The sequence below is a fragment of the Anastrepha ludens genome, chromosome 6, assembly GCF_028408465.1.
Source record: "Anastrepha ludens isolate Willacy chromosome 6, idAnaLude1.1, whole genome shotgun sequence".
In the NCBI taxonomy this organism is placed as follows: Eukaryota; Metazoa; Arthropoda; class Insecta; order Diptera; family Tephritidae; genus Anastrepha; species Anastrepha ludens.
This window is the reverse complement of record NC_071502.1, coordinates 33,523,209-33,539,263: the sequence shown is the minus strand read 5'-3', so window position 1 is coordinate 33,539,263 and position 16,055 is coordinate 33,523,209. Positions and strand designations below refer to the sequence as shown.

Below are 16,055 nucleotides of genomic sequence, written 5' to 3'. Positions count from 1 at the left end.
ACAGCAGTTAGTTATTGTAATAAGATTTGTGTTATATAAATTCGTAGTGGTTTCATTTTAATTTTTTTTCGCCAAATAAGACTGTCGTGACAGCACTGCAAGTAAATGTTTTAAAAACGTGAATATACATAAATTAAACAGTTGAACAGCATACATTAATACTCACATGAATTGTACGCAGAAAAGTTCTCATATGTGCTTATTTCACTGAATTCATATTTTTACTTTCATTTTCGCTTTATTTGTGAAGCTGAAATGAAGATCCCATCCATGCATCGAGACTTGAGATGAGCATTGGAGTTGATTACATAAATTTATTGGCAAACTGGAATCACTACACCCAGTCCATTTGTGGGAATAGTTACCTCCGGTCATCTTTATGAATTACCCTTGAAATTGAGCTCAATAAAAATTTGCAGTGTTTTTTGTGTATCACACAAAATCGATAGACACATCAATTCGTATTGATAGTGTAATTGTATTTTTACATTTTCACTATCGCCACCGTCACCGTCGTCACCTTCACCATCAGCAGCGACCATCGCAATCACCACCAAAACCACCAATTCGCCAATTAATTGTTTTTGTTCAAAATGTCATTCATTAATAAGTTAAAGGCAACACCATTGCCGCCAATCAAAAATATATTAAACGTGGCCATGCAGACAGCTCGTCAACACATTCCGGAGAAAAAGGATTACGAGCAGCCAGGCAGCAATACAACAAGAGCAACAGCGCAGCAAAATTTCAATTCCCATCCGCAAGGAATGATTCCTGCAGGAGCGGGCGAAGGCCAATACCAAGGTATGTATGTACCTAAGTAGATGTATGTATTGTGCCACATATACATATGTACATACATTAATCTAAACATATTTTGACACACATGCCTTTATAAGTGCATATACACACTAACCAATGAATAAAATTTGCAGTTATTTTCTCTCACATCAACGTAAATACGAAGCCGAATACTATGTACGTATGTATGTGCGACTGCTGAGAAATTGATAAAAATGTGTAAAAAAATAAGCTCTCTGTCAAGTTATAAAATAAGTTCGTAGCACGTGAAATCAGTAACATATACGCACATACACACACACACAAACACATGTGGGCAGGTTCGGTTATTGTCGAGTGCGAGTAGATTTGTTCTTAAAAGATTTTCCTATCGCTCATGGCGAACTCGTGTAGCCTCCAAGTAAATTATATAAAATGTATTTATTTTTTAGTTTTTAGAAGCTTAAATACCAATAAAATTGTCAAATAAGCAAAAAGAAACGCAGCTCTAGCAACGAAGGCTTTCAGCTGGCTGGTAAAGAATTCCTGGTTTATTTACGTCATAGAAGATCGGAATCCTCTAGAAATTTATAGATTTAGGAAATGTTCGAATCGGATGGGGTAATTAGTAGGGATAGTGCATTATGGCGTCAAAATGCTACTGTCTTTGCCTATCTAATCCAGGGCAAAACGACAATAAGTGCAGTAAACTGACTGGAATATTACAAAATGGACACAGACTTGGTTGCCTTCCTTGTAGTCGATGTGCATTACTGATTACACTGCGACCAATGTGTAGGCGAATGTGGGGCGTAGTATAGTTAGATGGGAGATATGATAGGTAACTTGGTTTAGTACGATTAGGATAAATTCTGGAGCAGCGATGGCTAAAGTGAACCCAGTCAGCTACTAGTTTTGTTTGCCTCTGCTGCCCTATAAGTCGATAAACATAATTTTTACATATAAGATTTGATATGATAGTAAGAGTTATGCTCATATCCGTGGCAGCAGTAACAACGATTGTATTGTCGTTGATGCCTGATGTCCTGTTACCCACATGATTCTGATTTTATGAGGGTGAGAAATCAGGTTATTTCTTATGGTGCCAATATTGTAATAGTTTTTTTATGACTTGAAAACCGGACATGCCGTCTGTGCATTTGAAGAACTTCCACTTGGATTTTGACGAATACTGCATGGCGTTGGGAACTGCTGTTGCTTAGGCGTTGAAAATTGAGCAGAACGGAGGTAGTAGTCCGTACGATATAGGCTCTCCACTTTCTTTCACGACAGCAAAAAAACTTTAATTCGCTTTGGAGCATCGGTGAAGATTAACTGATAATTGGAGCGTTTAATCTTGATATGAGAAACGTGCGCAATACTCTGCTGACGTTGTATTCGATTTTTGCATGTAACTTAAGTCGTTTATAAAAGATGATTTTTCAGCACTCATGGCGGATGATAGCCATGTCTCGTCGATAATAATCTCAATGACAGTCCATAGACTTTTGCAAAAGACGCGCATTTATAAATTGAACAAGCTGCCTTAGGAGTCCGTGTGCGTGCAGCTTTATATAAAATTATTTAGCTAGTTGTTGAAGTGAGAGGTTAACACCTCTCAGATGAGTGTGTAATTATAGTTCGGGTTTTTGATACACTTTTGTTTATTTATATAGTTCAGATATAAACCCATATAAATAAATAGAAAGCCAACAACACAATTAATTTCATAAGGTTGTGACTCGAGAGCGCACCTTGTAATAGAGGGTTGGCTTATAGGGAGCGCACGAGCTGCTATTTGTAAAGCCCTACCATTAAGATACAAGCAGCGTGGCACTTTCAATATTCCTTAAGGCGGTCAAGAATTGGAAGCAAGCATGTTAAGCGGATGAATGGAAGTTTATTTATTTGAAGGCTGCATAGCAAAAATAGATGGTAAAAATATTAAAAAAATCTTCACAATATAAGTTTTGCAAAATGAAAAACAATTTGAAATTCTGAAAGTAAAGTCATAACATTTAACTTCTAAAGGCAAATTATTTTTAATATTCTCACCAATACGAGGAACACCCTTTATGGACTGAAGTTTTGCTGAAATTTTTTTTTTTTTTAATCTTTAGTCAACCGTCACTTCTCCGAAAACCTCGGTACACAACTTTCGCTTAACTAAATTAGGGCACAAGGTCTGCTTGAGACCTACTAAAATTACTATAATTAAATTAAAAGCGCCGAAAGGTTTGGTAAAGTACTAGATTGTTCAATAAGTTTTGCGGTTCGATAAGAAAAACACAATTTTATGGTTTGAAATACCCTTCATTATTCAGTATAGTCTATCTGAACTTCACAACAGCACTTGTTCCAACAAGATTCCAGCTTATGAATTCCATCCCTGGAATGAGAATCTGGAAGGGCTGCTGTTATGACCTCATCATTTGATGAAAAACGCTTTCCACAAAGTTTTATAGGTATGGAATCAGATGGAAGTCGCTAGGGGCCAAATCTGGTGAAAACGATGGATGCTCCAGCAATCCGAACTTTAGTTCGGATTGGGTTTTAGCCATTGTCAAAACGCTTTGTGACGCAGTCCATTATCCTGATGGAAAATAATTTTTGTCTTTTGCCAACTGGGTATTTTTTCTCGAAATTTTTTATTCAGCTGGTCTAAAAGATTACAATAATATTCAGAATTTATAGTTCCATCGCATCGCAAAAACTGATGCTAACAACTTCTTGGCCGATTTCTGGATGCCAACATTTTTCGGAGCCGAAGAACCAGGTTCGCACCACTCTTCAGCTTCTTGTTTTGATTTAGGATCATAGTGATGGGCACAAGTCTCATCGATAGTGATGAGTCCATGCACAAAATCCGCTTTATCCATTCGAAAACGCTCTAAATGTTGCTGTGAAAGTATCATTCGAATGTGTTTTTGTTCCTTTCCTTTCTTAAACTCAATACTTCAGTCAAAATATTGCTTAAACAGCCCCATGAAATGCCTAGACCTTCTACGAAATCTCTTCTAGTCACTCGATGATTTTCTAATACGATATCTTGAATTTTTTTTTACGATTTCTGGAGTTGCTGCTGTTTTTCATGCACTTAGCGTGAATCGTTTGAATTTTGAAATATAATGTTGAGTTGAAGCGCTTTACTACTCCTTTTACACTGCCTTCATACTCTGCAGCACTCTCTATGCAACTATGAACAAAATACTAAACTTACCATTGGGCCTCCATCATTTAAAGGGATTCCATTGGCACCAGACGTTGGTATGGTTGTAATCTTTAAGATTTTTCGAAAAAAAACAAATAGTAATCACCACTCGGCTAGCAATGCCAAATCTCCTTAAGCATTACTAACAAGCGAAAGCTTCTGCTTCTGTCATTTAAATTTGCAGGTTTCTCATAAAAATGTTGCCCAAATCATCCATAGACTAGTTTCACATTCCATATAAAAGACGATTAAATGTTGCACAAAAAAGAGATCTTTAAGTCACTAAATAACTAATAAAGATAACAGATTTCTTTATATAAAAGGAACTCTCTGACGATTCCTTCAGTTATCCGAAAGGCAATTGGTGAATGGACCAAAGGCAGCAAAAAACATTCATAATATAGTACTACTAGAAGCCTACTTTTCTGACTGAACTGTCGACAGAGATGACTCTCAATAGTGCTATATCGCAGATAGAAAGGCTCTACCTTCCGGTGAATATGCCGTTATTACATATATGGTATGTTTTCCTTGACATAAGGGAACCTTCAATAACATTTCTATGAATGCTCCACTCAAACGGGCGGCCCAAATGAACGGGAATTTAATTTAGTTTGGGATTTAAAGTCCACGCCTCCATACAATATCTTGGCCTTACTATAGACTAGTTCTGTCCTAGATGAGGCCTCTCTTAATCAACGTAGTTAACCTAACCCAGCCAAATAATTGAAGTAACTAAGAAAAAATTGTATATGGAATAGCTTCAGAAGAACTTTTTGGAGTTTACTCCTTAAGAAACGATATATAAGGCCCATGGTATGAAAAATATGGGTAGTAAAATCGTGTGAATCCCCGGAAGTGTACGCTGACGGAAGTGACGCGTTGCCCTTTTTCTATATTCTAGTGCGAAAAAGCACTGCCTACCTTGTGGCGCTTGTTTGTTGGTGCAAACTCGTAGGAAATATATTTTCCTTGTGGGTGCGAATTTCTAGTGAGAAAAGGCACTGCATACCTTGTCGCGCTGGTTTGTTGGAGCAAACTTGTAGGAAATATATATTTCCTTGTGGTTGCTAATTTCTAGTCAGAAATAACACTGCCCACATTTTGGTGCTTATTTCCGTTTCCTATCTAGTGCTTGTGCGTTCGTTGAGAACCTACATATACCAGTGATATCGTCTGAACCTTTGGAGGAGATTGTCTTCAAAAACCCTTACAATGGTTCATCTGCCAATTCCACGCCAATGAACTACCGCTTAGACATTTGCTTGAATATTTTGATGGCTCTACTTCTGAAAGCTTTAACGGTGATATAGAGAAAAAATTGAAGGATTGTGAGAAGCTTTCTTTCGTCAATTATATACCAATTATATTCACACTACCAGATATATCCAGTGAAAAAGATTTAAGTACGGATCAAAAATACCTATTTGATATTTGTAGTGCTATTATAAGTGGACATTGCAACAACAGCTTAAAAAAGAAAAACCCCAAAAAAATTGTTCATTCCAGGTGGCTTACTATAGCAAATAGAATAAATAAATTTATATTTTTCCAGTAATATAGAAAAGGTCTTCATTTACTCCTTTTGCATATTAAATATATTTTTAAATATCACGGTAATCGTTCTTAAGGAGTAAACTCCAGTCGGGTGTCGGAGCTGACACACACACCTTTTTTTTATTTAGGAAATTGTCCATTGGGTATACTCGTAAGAAAATGTGAAACTAATTTATCAATCAAGCTTTGTAAAATTTTATGTTGGGTCTTATTAAAACACGATAATGAATCCGGGAGCTTTTTATGCGATATTTTGTAAATTACATTTCACTGAAACGAGTGCGTATATTCAAACAGCATGAATCCATATAACTTAGATTTGTTGTAAAATATGGGTTATGCGGTAAAAAGTATTTGCGCTGCGTTCCAAATGCGGATACTACAAATTTTAGTAGCATAAATAAATATTTGGTAGTAAATTCTTGAATTATCTAATCCATTTCGTTTGAATTTTAAAAATTTTAATTACATTAATTTTTTTGTTTAGCCCAAATTGCTGAAAACCCGACCGAACTGAATCCTTTTCGCAATCCAAATGGATGGATGGACACAGACAATGGCGAATGCAAGAATGAGGAATATCAGAATACCTCCTTTATTGCAAACGAATATGACGGAAGATATCAACAAACAGATGGATTTAGGTAATTAAAAAGCAACAACTATAAATTGCTAATGCATTGGGTTATCCGTTTTGTAGCGCAGCTCTACACATTAAGGGGTTATATACAGTTAGAAGGCCGAAAAAAAGCGAATTTTCCAGAATTTTTTCTGAGAAAACTTTGCAATAATCAATAAGATCTAAAAATTTGTACACAAATTATGTTGCCTTTAACTCTATTTTAAGACTTAGTTTTAGTAAAAATATTTATTTGGAAAGGAGCTACAGCTGATCTCCGGGAGCTCCTCTCAAAAAAGACGTTTTGCGGTGACCACTACGTCTCTGAACTGGATCCTCTGAAATTAAAAAATTAAACAGATTTCGTTAAGGTAATATTAAATCTAGTAATTAATCGAAGAAAGAAGCAGACAATTTTTTTTTGACAAAATGGCGGTTTCGCAAAAACAAAAATTGATTTTTTACCAAATTTCGGCCTTAAATTGCTTATAAAAAAATATTTATCGGTGAGAAAAAATCTTCCATTAATTACTAAAAAATATATTTCAGGAGCTTGTGTTAAAATTTGAGACTAATCGGTTTAGCCGTTTTCGAGTAACGTTCGTCACCGACTTTGAAAACACTATTTTGAGAAAAACGCGTTTAAAGTTTGAAAATCACTTTCAAGCACTTTGAAATGCCTTTTCAAATTTGTGTGTAACTTCGAAAATATTCACCGGAACGATATTAACTTTTCTGTGTGTATTTTTAAATATATGTACATTAAAAAAAGATTTTTGCAAAATTCTAACTGTATATAGCCCCTTAATAAATTGAATAATATACGCTGATTTTTAAAATTTGTATATAATGAATCTTAACTTATTGATATAATTATTGTTTTGCATTTAAACGATAAAAACGCTACGAACTTGCGAACCCAACCCAACACATGCATGAAATTATTAGTTTGAAATAGGGTTTATTTAAAAGTACTTTGAATTTTGATTTTAATTATAACTTTGCAATTTTTAATATATTAGTTTTTACATGTAATAGAAAATATATTTACGAAATTTCAAATTTGCTCTTCTCTTTCAGGCAAGCAAGTGTTGCTTCGGACGGCAGCTCATTTGTGTGTGAAGGCGAAGGTGGCGGTGGCACAAATATCGACGAATATCAGGCCGCATGGAATGTTACTAATGCCATTCAGGGAATGTTTATCGTCTCATTGCCGTTTTCAGTGCTGCACGGAGGTTATTGGGCCATCATAGCAATGGTCGGCATTGCTTACATCTGCTGTTATACGGGAAAAATTCTAGTGGAGTGCTTATACGAACCCGACCCCAACACCGGTCAAATGATACGCGTGCGCGACAGCTACGTTTCGATTGCAAAGGTCTGTTTTGGCCCAAAACTAGGCGCTCGTGCTGTTAGCATCGCGCAACTGATCGAACTACTTATGACTTGCATTCTTTATGTGGTTGTGTGTGGTGATTTATTGGCAGGCACTTATCCACAGGGCTCGTTTGATTCGCGATCTTGGATGTTGTTCGTAGGCATATTCTTGTTGCCCATGGGCTTTCTGAAATCATTGAAAATGGTATCCACTCTTTCGTTCTGGTGCACCATGTCTCACATTGTGATCAATGCTGTAATTCTAGGTTACTGCATATTACAGATTACAGAATGGGGTTGGTCGAAAGTACGATGGAGCATTGATATGGAGAATTTTCCCATTTCATTAGGTGTCATTGTCTTTTCATATACTTCCCAGATATTTTTACCGTCTCTCGAAGGAAGTATGACCGATCGTTCGAAGTTCAGCTGGATGTTAGATTGGTCGCATATAGCAGCAGCGATTTTCAAAGCCGGTTTTGGGTATATTTGTTTTCTAACTTTCCAAGATGACACACAACAAGTAATTACAAACAACTTGCACTCGCAAGGTTTTAAGGGATTAGTGAATTTCTTTTTGGTAATAAAGGCATTGCTGAGCTACCCATTGCCATACTATGCTGCATGCGAACTACTCGAACGAAACTTTTTCCGCGGACCACCCAAAACGAAATATCCCACAATATGGCACCTGGATGGGGAACTAAAAGTTTGGGGACTGGTGTTTCGAGAAGGCGTGATAATTTCCACAGTTTTGATGGCGATTTTCATACCGCATTTCTCTATTTTGATGGGATTTATTGGCAGTTTTACGGGAACGATGCTGAGCTTTATTTGGCCGTGCTATTTCCATTTGAAACTGAAGGGTCATCTATTGACCCAAAAGCAAGTTATAAAAGACAAACTCATCATCGGTCTCGGTGTCGGTTTCGGCGTAATAGGCATTTACGATTCTGGCAATGCATTAGTCAATGCCTTTCAAATCGGATTACCATTTTAAAGGGGAAACTATTAAGGAAAAATGTAGCAGGAGCGCATGGCGGCGACACATCCAGATTCTGTAGGCTCAAAAGTACGTGAACAAATAAGTAGATCATTTAACATAAGCAGAGCAGGCAAATACGGATGTTAGGAACCACAAACAAATACTACAGTCTACGATTATGGCAGTTTTGGCGTTAAAGAAAAAGGATAAATAACAGTCGTTTTTGTATTTCATGTAATTATAATACCAAATATTATGCGATTCAGTTGATTCATATACATTTTTGCAAATTTTGTTGCATACTTTAGATGTTTAAGTATTGAAAATATGAAGTGAAAATGATGTCTTCCAAAAGAATGTGCGTGGCATTCTACAAACAACAGTCTACAATATTATACTGTATATGCAGGTGGGGTGTATCCACCCTATACTTCATAATATGAAAAAGTGTAATGTGAAAAATGTCTTCCAAAACGTTTTAATTAAGTATATAAATAATATTTACATAAGGACAATACGCGTGCACACTCTTGCATACTTATATCTGTGCGTAGTTTAAGAATAATGTTGAAACATGTCTTCCAAGATACTTACGTCTGTATATCAAATAAATATAATAGATAGATACTTATATACATACATGTACATGTATTATATTGTATGGGTAATTTTTTTAATGTTCAAATACATTAGAACATATAGCTTTAAGGGCGTTGTTTTATTTACTTACACGTACATACAGACACACACATCTTATTTGATACAGATACGAATTTTTTGCAAAGTGTTCTATATTTCATGCAGGGTCCAGCACTCGAAGTGTTACCAACTTCAGACCGCTGTCTTTTAGTTGGCTAAAGTAAACGCGAAAAAAGAAAATCAGTAATGGAATTGAAACGTAATAATGAGATTGCATTACATTTGGCTGGAAAATCACAACCCGCTATTGTTCGTGAGCTCGAGCACCTTAAAATAAATAAAGTTTTTTTGTTAATCGTACTATTACTCGTTACAACGATACTGGTAGCATCGCGAAACATCATGGAGGTGGTCATCAAAAGACTGCTACGTCACGTGAAATGGTTCAAAAAGTGAAGAAGCGACTTGAGCGAAATCCCCGACGAAGTGCCAATCAAATGGTGAAATAACTGAAAATATCTGACCGTAGCATCCGCCGCATACTGAAAAATGCATACAAAGTCAAGCCTTACAAGATTCAAAATACCAAAGGCGCATGATCTCACACCAAAGCAGCAACAAGTCAGACTAGAGGGAGCGAAGGAGTTGTTTCGCTTGGCCGAAAGCGGTCAGTTTCCGAACATTGTGTTTTCTAACGAGTCTGGCGCCAAGATAAATGCGAAATATTATCGGGAAAGTATTCTGAAGGTTGCTTTGAAGTCGTGGGCAGACAAATATTTCGGTGGCAGACCATAGACGCCTCATCAGGACTCAGCACCGTCTCACAAAGCTCGAGTGAACCAAGAATGGCTAAAAAACAATGCTCCAAATTTCATAACTTCCACAAAATGGCTCTCAAATTCACTAGACGCGAATCCGATGGACTATCCTCCTTGGGCTATTTTGGAGAGCAAGGCCCGAACGAAAAGATTCACCAGCCTCGAGGCGCTGAAAAAAGTCATTGTCCGCGAGTTAGCCAAGATACCTGCAAGCCACATTCGGGCAGCTTGACATTCGTTTCTGAACCGTCTGAAGGCCATAGTCAAGGCAAAAGGTGGTCATATCGAGCAAAAGTAAATTGATTCTTAATTTTGTATTAGTTTTTACTTAGAATTGAATAAAAATAATTGTTCAAACTAAATTTATAGCCTTTTCAATTGGTTACACTTCGAGTGCCGGACCCTGTAACATTTTACGGAAATGAAAAAACTCAATAGCAATCTTATTTATTTTGCTTTATATAAAAACAAAATACAAAAAAGTGTCCACTGAATTTTTGTAATGCACAAAAAAAAACGTAATGCAGAGAATTCACGCCGCAGCTTAAATGATGCATTTGAAGGTACTGGTATTCCCGGTGAAATTGTATTTTTAGTATGCGCGAGTTGGTAGAGTACGTTTGAAAAAAGACGATATGAAATTTTATGTACGCTTGTTTTTCAACCATGGGACCGCGCACTTCGATAGAAAAACCTGAGTTAGTTTTTGAGCATTTCAAAAAAGGAATGTCGCATCGTAAAATAGCTGAAATTGTACATTTAAGTTCGTCAATAATTCACCACTTTATTGAACGTCTTACGCATGAAAATCGTTTGGCCCTAAATAAAACTTTCACAGAGAAAGAGGGTCAGTGGTTAGTGCGCTAAGTGAAGAAAAGTTCAGCAACAAGCGCCCAAAGTTAACTGGAATGACCCAAAAGGATTTAGGTAAGACTGTTCGAAAAATACCAAGCTACCAGAAACTGTTCGAAAAATAACAAAGGAAGCAAATTGAAAGGGAGCAAAAATGAGTTTCGAACAAAGAGCTAATATCAAATTTTGTTTTAAAATCGGTAAAACGTTTACCGAAGCATTTGAATTCGTGGAAAAAGTTGATGGCGATGATTGTCAATCTCGTGCCAGAGTTCATGAGTGCTTTACACGTTTCAGAGGTAGTTGTGAAGACATAAATGACAATAAACATATGGGCCGCCCAAAATCAGTAAACAGCGAAAACTCCATCGAAATTGTTCGTAAATTCTCAAAAATTAATCGAAATCATAGTTGAAATTCATGGAATCGATGTTGAATATCTCCAAACCATCGATTTATCGCATTTTAACTGATTATTTGGGCTTACGAAAGGTCTGTGCATGTTTCTTTGCGCACAAGTTAACTGAGGGCCAAAAATTGCTCAGAATTCAACATTCGAAAGACCTCATTAAAGAGGCGAGAAAATACGAGCACTTCCTTCACAACATTGTAACTGGTGATGAAACTTGGTGTTTCCAACATGAAACTGAAACTGAGCGTCAATAATCATGTCGATGCTCATTTGAGTATACGATTCCAAGGGAATTGTCCACAAGGAGTTCGTGCCAACGGGCCAAACCGTCAATGAAATTTTCTATCTTAGCGTTTTGAAGCGTTTGTGGCATCGCATTTGTCGAATTCGCCCTGAATACCGCGAAGGAGGAAGCTGGCGCTTATTGCATGATTATGCACCATCTCATCGATCCACTCTTGTGACTTATTTTTTGACTAGAAATCGCATTTCAACCATCAATCACTAAGTGTATTCACCTGATATGGCTCCCTGTGACTTGTACCCATTCGGAAAATTGCATTTTGCCATGAAAGGAAAACGTTTTGCGTCCGTAGAGAACATCCAAAAGGCTTGTACCGAAATCCTGAAGGACATTCCGGACAATGACCTGAAACACTCTTTCGAAAAGCTTTTAGATAGCGCAAAATAATGTAACAAGGCCAGAGGGGACTATTTTGTATAAATAAACTCGAAGTTATCAGAACAAAGCACCTGTCATTTCTATTTTAGCTCAGTCTTGTTTATTTTGGACTTCACCTTTTCACCCCAACATTTTGGATGACCGTACTTTTTGCAGACGAGGTAAAATTAAACTTATTTGGACCAGATGGCGGACCTTATATATGGCGCGAGTCCACTCCGGAGGTCGAACCCCAAATATGCGAGCTGCTACAAACACGAGGGTGACGACGCTATGGTTTGGGCATGCGTGTCTTCAAATGGAGTTGGAAGTTTGACCTTTATCAAAGAAACAATGAGCAAATATGGTTATTTAAGGGGTTACAAACGTCCAGAATTAAAAAAAAAATCGATTTTTTTACAGATTATTATTCTTTAGAGTTTTAGGCGTATATCTGTTGAAGTCGATTGTAAAAATTCCCCATGGATTCAAAGTTATGGTAGAAAATGTAACTGCCTGACGAGAGTTTGATGCGCACAGGTAGCAGTCCCTCGTTTGAGGCAGCGGAAATGCACTTGAAAGTTGCAACCCGTTTTTCTCGAAACTACTTTTCCCGGCAGGGTCTGCATGATAACTCATACAGTTTTTAATATTTTTTATGCAGTTTTTTTTTAATATTCGAAAGTTTTTTCTTTATAGTCTGCCGAGCCAGATTTTTGATATTTGTATTAAAAAATTTAATAAACATAATTAAAGTGTGGCATTTATGTCGTAAAACGCATAGGAGTTATGATCCAGACCGTGGAGCAACTTTTTTTCACTGTACTTTGGGTCACATGATTTTTTATGTACTAATTTTTATAAAGAAAAATTTAAATAAATTTTTTTATGAAGTTTAAATAAATACTTATCAACAATGTATACAATTTTTTTATATGTATTTCTCTTATTATCCCTTCTAAAAACAGTTTCTCTTTGACGCTACTGGACGTGTGTAACCCCTTAAAACTTCTGCAAGAAAATTTTTTTCAAAGCGCTCGAAAATTTCAAATTGAAAATGACTTTCGCTTTTATCAATACAACGACCCTAAGCACAAGTCACAGATAATACAAACATGGTTAATACTGTATAAGTTCAGTCAAAAAGGTCGCTCACAGCGAAATACATTTGCCGAACTGCCAAAGCAACGATATTAGTATGGGGATCGCTATTGAATTTTCATGATGCTATAACTAACTGGATTATCTACTTTTTCGAGCTTAACCGTATTTCTCTCAAGAAATCCGCAATTATAGAATAATCTTAGATTATAAAGATAATTTTTTACGTGCAACCCTGTGTTTTCTGTGTTATCGATAATTATTATATTATTATGAATGTGAGACGTCAGGATGTCGAAGTAAAAACTATATAAAAAGAACGCCGGCAAATAAAAGAGATTTGTTCGTATAATTCTAATAAAATTTTCGTTAGATTTAATAAATTATGCATTCATATTGCAGAAACAAGCGTGTGCTTTTGCAACCTCAGTAGACCTCGTTTACGGATTTCCTCCAACTATATATTCTTCATCTTCTTGTTTGGAGCCATAGTCACTAACGCGATTTTGACCGAGTATAACAAAGCGCGCCAGACGTTTCTTTCCCGCGCTAACCGGCGCCAGTTGGAAGCACCAAATGAAACCAAGTCCGAGACGTAAAGAGCGAGAAATGTTGATCCATTGCTCGTGCATGCTGGATTGTTGGGCAGTACTCTCTGAGAGCAGGAGTGAGAGTCGAGTGGCGAATCTTCTGGCTGTCTGTAGCGATTGTTGCCTTCCGATGTCGAACATTCTTTGCGTAGATAGATCTACGTTTTTTGCTGCACAGATGCGTGGGCGTGTGCGTAATTTGGCTGCAACGAGTTAATGATCCGAGTCGATGTTGGGTCCTCAGATCGTACGTACATCTAATACACTAGAAGCGTGTCTTCCATCTATCGCAACATGATTGATCTGGCTTCGCGTTTCTCGATCAGGGGACAGCCAGGTAGCTCGGTGGATCCTTTTATGCTGAAATCTGGTGCTGCAGACTACCATGTTTCGGGCCCCGGTGAAGTCGATCAGCCTCTGTCCATTACCGGATGTTTCGTTGTGCAGGCTGAATTTTCCGTCTGTGGGTCCAAAAATTCCCTCCTTGCCCACCCTGGCGTTGAAGTCGCCAAGCACGATTTTTATGTCGTGGCGGGGGCAGCGCTCATAGGAACGTTCCAAGCGCTCATAGAAAGAATCTTTGGTCGCATCGTCCTTCTCTTCCGTCGGGGCGTGGGCGCAAATTAGCGAGATGTTAAAAAATCGCGCTTTGATGCGGATTATTGCGAGACGCTCGTCCTCCGGAGTGAACGACAGTACTTGGCAACGAAGCCTTTCTCCCACTGTAAATCCAACACCGAATTTACACTCCCTTACATGACAGACAGCGCAAGGTCCAATGTTCTTCTACACTTGCCACGTCCATCGCATTTCTTGAATGGCAGTGATGTCAGCATTTGCTCTCACGGGGACATCAACCAGCCTTGCAGATGCGCCTGCCCCATTAAGGGACCGGACATTTCAGGTGCATGCCCTCAAATCATAGTGCTCAGTTCGTTTGCAGGGGTCGTCATCAGAATAAGCAGTTCTCATCAGAGGCTTTGTTTGGTTTTTCATTTCGGGCAAAATTTTCAAGCGGATGTTCGGAAGCTATCCAGAGGATACTTGGGCGTGGCACGGAAGTTGTGTGCTGCTTGAGAATCATTCTGGCCACTCCCAAGTAAATTGCAATCAAGTACTTTCCCCACTTGCGTGGACTTTTACACCCGGAGCCACTCTCCAATTGCCTATTACTAGCAGCAAATTGCGCAATTCAATTATCTACTACTTCTCTTTCGATTTTCTTCATATCGTTAATAACAATTAAACAAAGCAAAAATACAAAATAAATAAAATATTCCGCCAAACCAATTTTTATAAAGAAAAACTTTTTGACAGTCCTGACAGCTGATTGCCAATTTTGCAGCTAATCTGCCATATGTGAGCCAAGGCGAATCTATTAAAGGTGGTGTTGGTAAATAAGCTGATTTGTTTTTTTTTCGACCTGTCCATATGGCTGTCAGCTCAGAATGAAACAAGACGAATTCATTATTTGTTTTCTAGTTTCCCAATACTTTGCTTTAACAACCACACGTACAGAACATTGTTGTCTGTCTAGTGCCACCACCTTTAATGAATACGCCTTGAAATTTAAATTTAAATTTGAAGAGGTGGAGCCAACGAGCACCAGGAGATTTAGTTGCTCCTAAAACACATAGGCTAAAAAGCCCATTGTATTTAATGCACTGGAAAGAGGGTAGATAGTCAAGGAGGGAAGGAGAAAAGTATCTGAGAAAGAGATAGGAAAGAATAGAGACAGAGATAGAGATAGTTAGTCTTGCAAAATTTTCCAGATTCTTTGGCAAATCCGTAAATATCAGTTTTAGAGAACGAATATTACTCATTCTCACGACATCGAAACCCAAAACGCGTAGCCGTCCTCTAGCAAAGACAGAAAGAACACTCACACAGAAAGTGCTCAGTGTTATCCGCCTCCTCCAAGCACGACAAGCACATTGGGTCCTCAATGATTCCAATGGTGGTCATATGCTGACCCCATGGTTGTGTCCTGTAATGATACCGATACCATCAACCGAACGTGAGTATCCTGGAACCCATATAAGTAAATACTAGCCTGTTTTGTCTTGCGACAGAATTAAGCTTCTTCTTACATTCTTGAACAATCTTTGAGGTTTGCTTCACGTTCTCCAAGGCCTTCAGTGCAGCCTGACTGTCACTGAAAACTCCAATCTGTTTCCCGCTTTACCTCCTCTCGATTGTCGATTCGGCTACTTTCAGGATGGCAAAAACTTCCGTTTGGAAAACAGTTGTCATTTCCCCCATAGCATAGTGATACTTATTAGTATCGTTTAAGTACCATCCAGCTCCAGACCTTATTTCATTCTTGGACCCATCAGTAAAGAAAATATCCGTCAAACCTCCCTGAATGCATTTTGGATTGCTCCATTGTTGACGCAATGGAAATCTGTCATCAAATTTCCTTCCAAATGAAATTGTGGGTATCAGGTCGTCTT

General features: G+C 37.8%; 1 protein-coding gene across 2 annotated transcripts; it reads left to right on the top strand.

Moving 5' to 3' along the window:
• Positions 1 to 9,219, top strand: LOC128868059 (vesicular inhibitory amino acid transporter). 2 transcript variants are annotated; one of them, XM_054109789.1, is made up of 4 exons: positions 1 to 101; positions 612 to 804; positions 6,036 to 6,192; positions 7,248 to 9,219. In XM_054109789.1, exons 2-4 carry the CDS (start codon positions 660 to 662, stop codon positions 8,542 to 8,544), a joined length of 1,599 nt encoding a protein of 532 aa, XP_053965764.1. In that variant the 5' UTR covers positions 1 to 101; positions 612 to 659; the 3' UTR covers positions 8,545 to 9,219. The 2 variants fall into 2 exon arrangements, with proteins under 2 accessions (XP_053965764.1, XP_053965763.1); XM_054109788.1 differs by having other exon boundaries at positions 251 to 804.
• Positions 9,220 to 16,055: the final 6,836 nt, after the last annotated feature.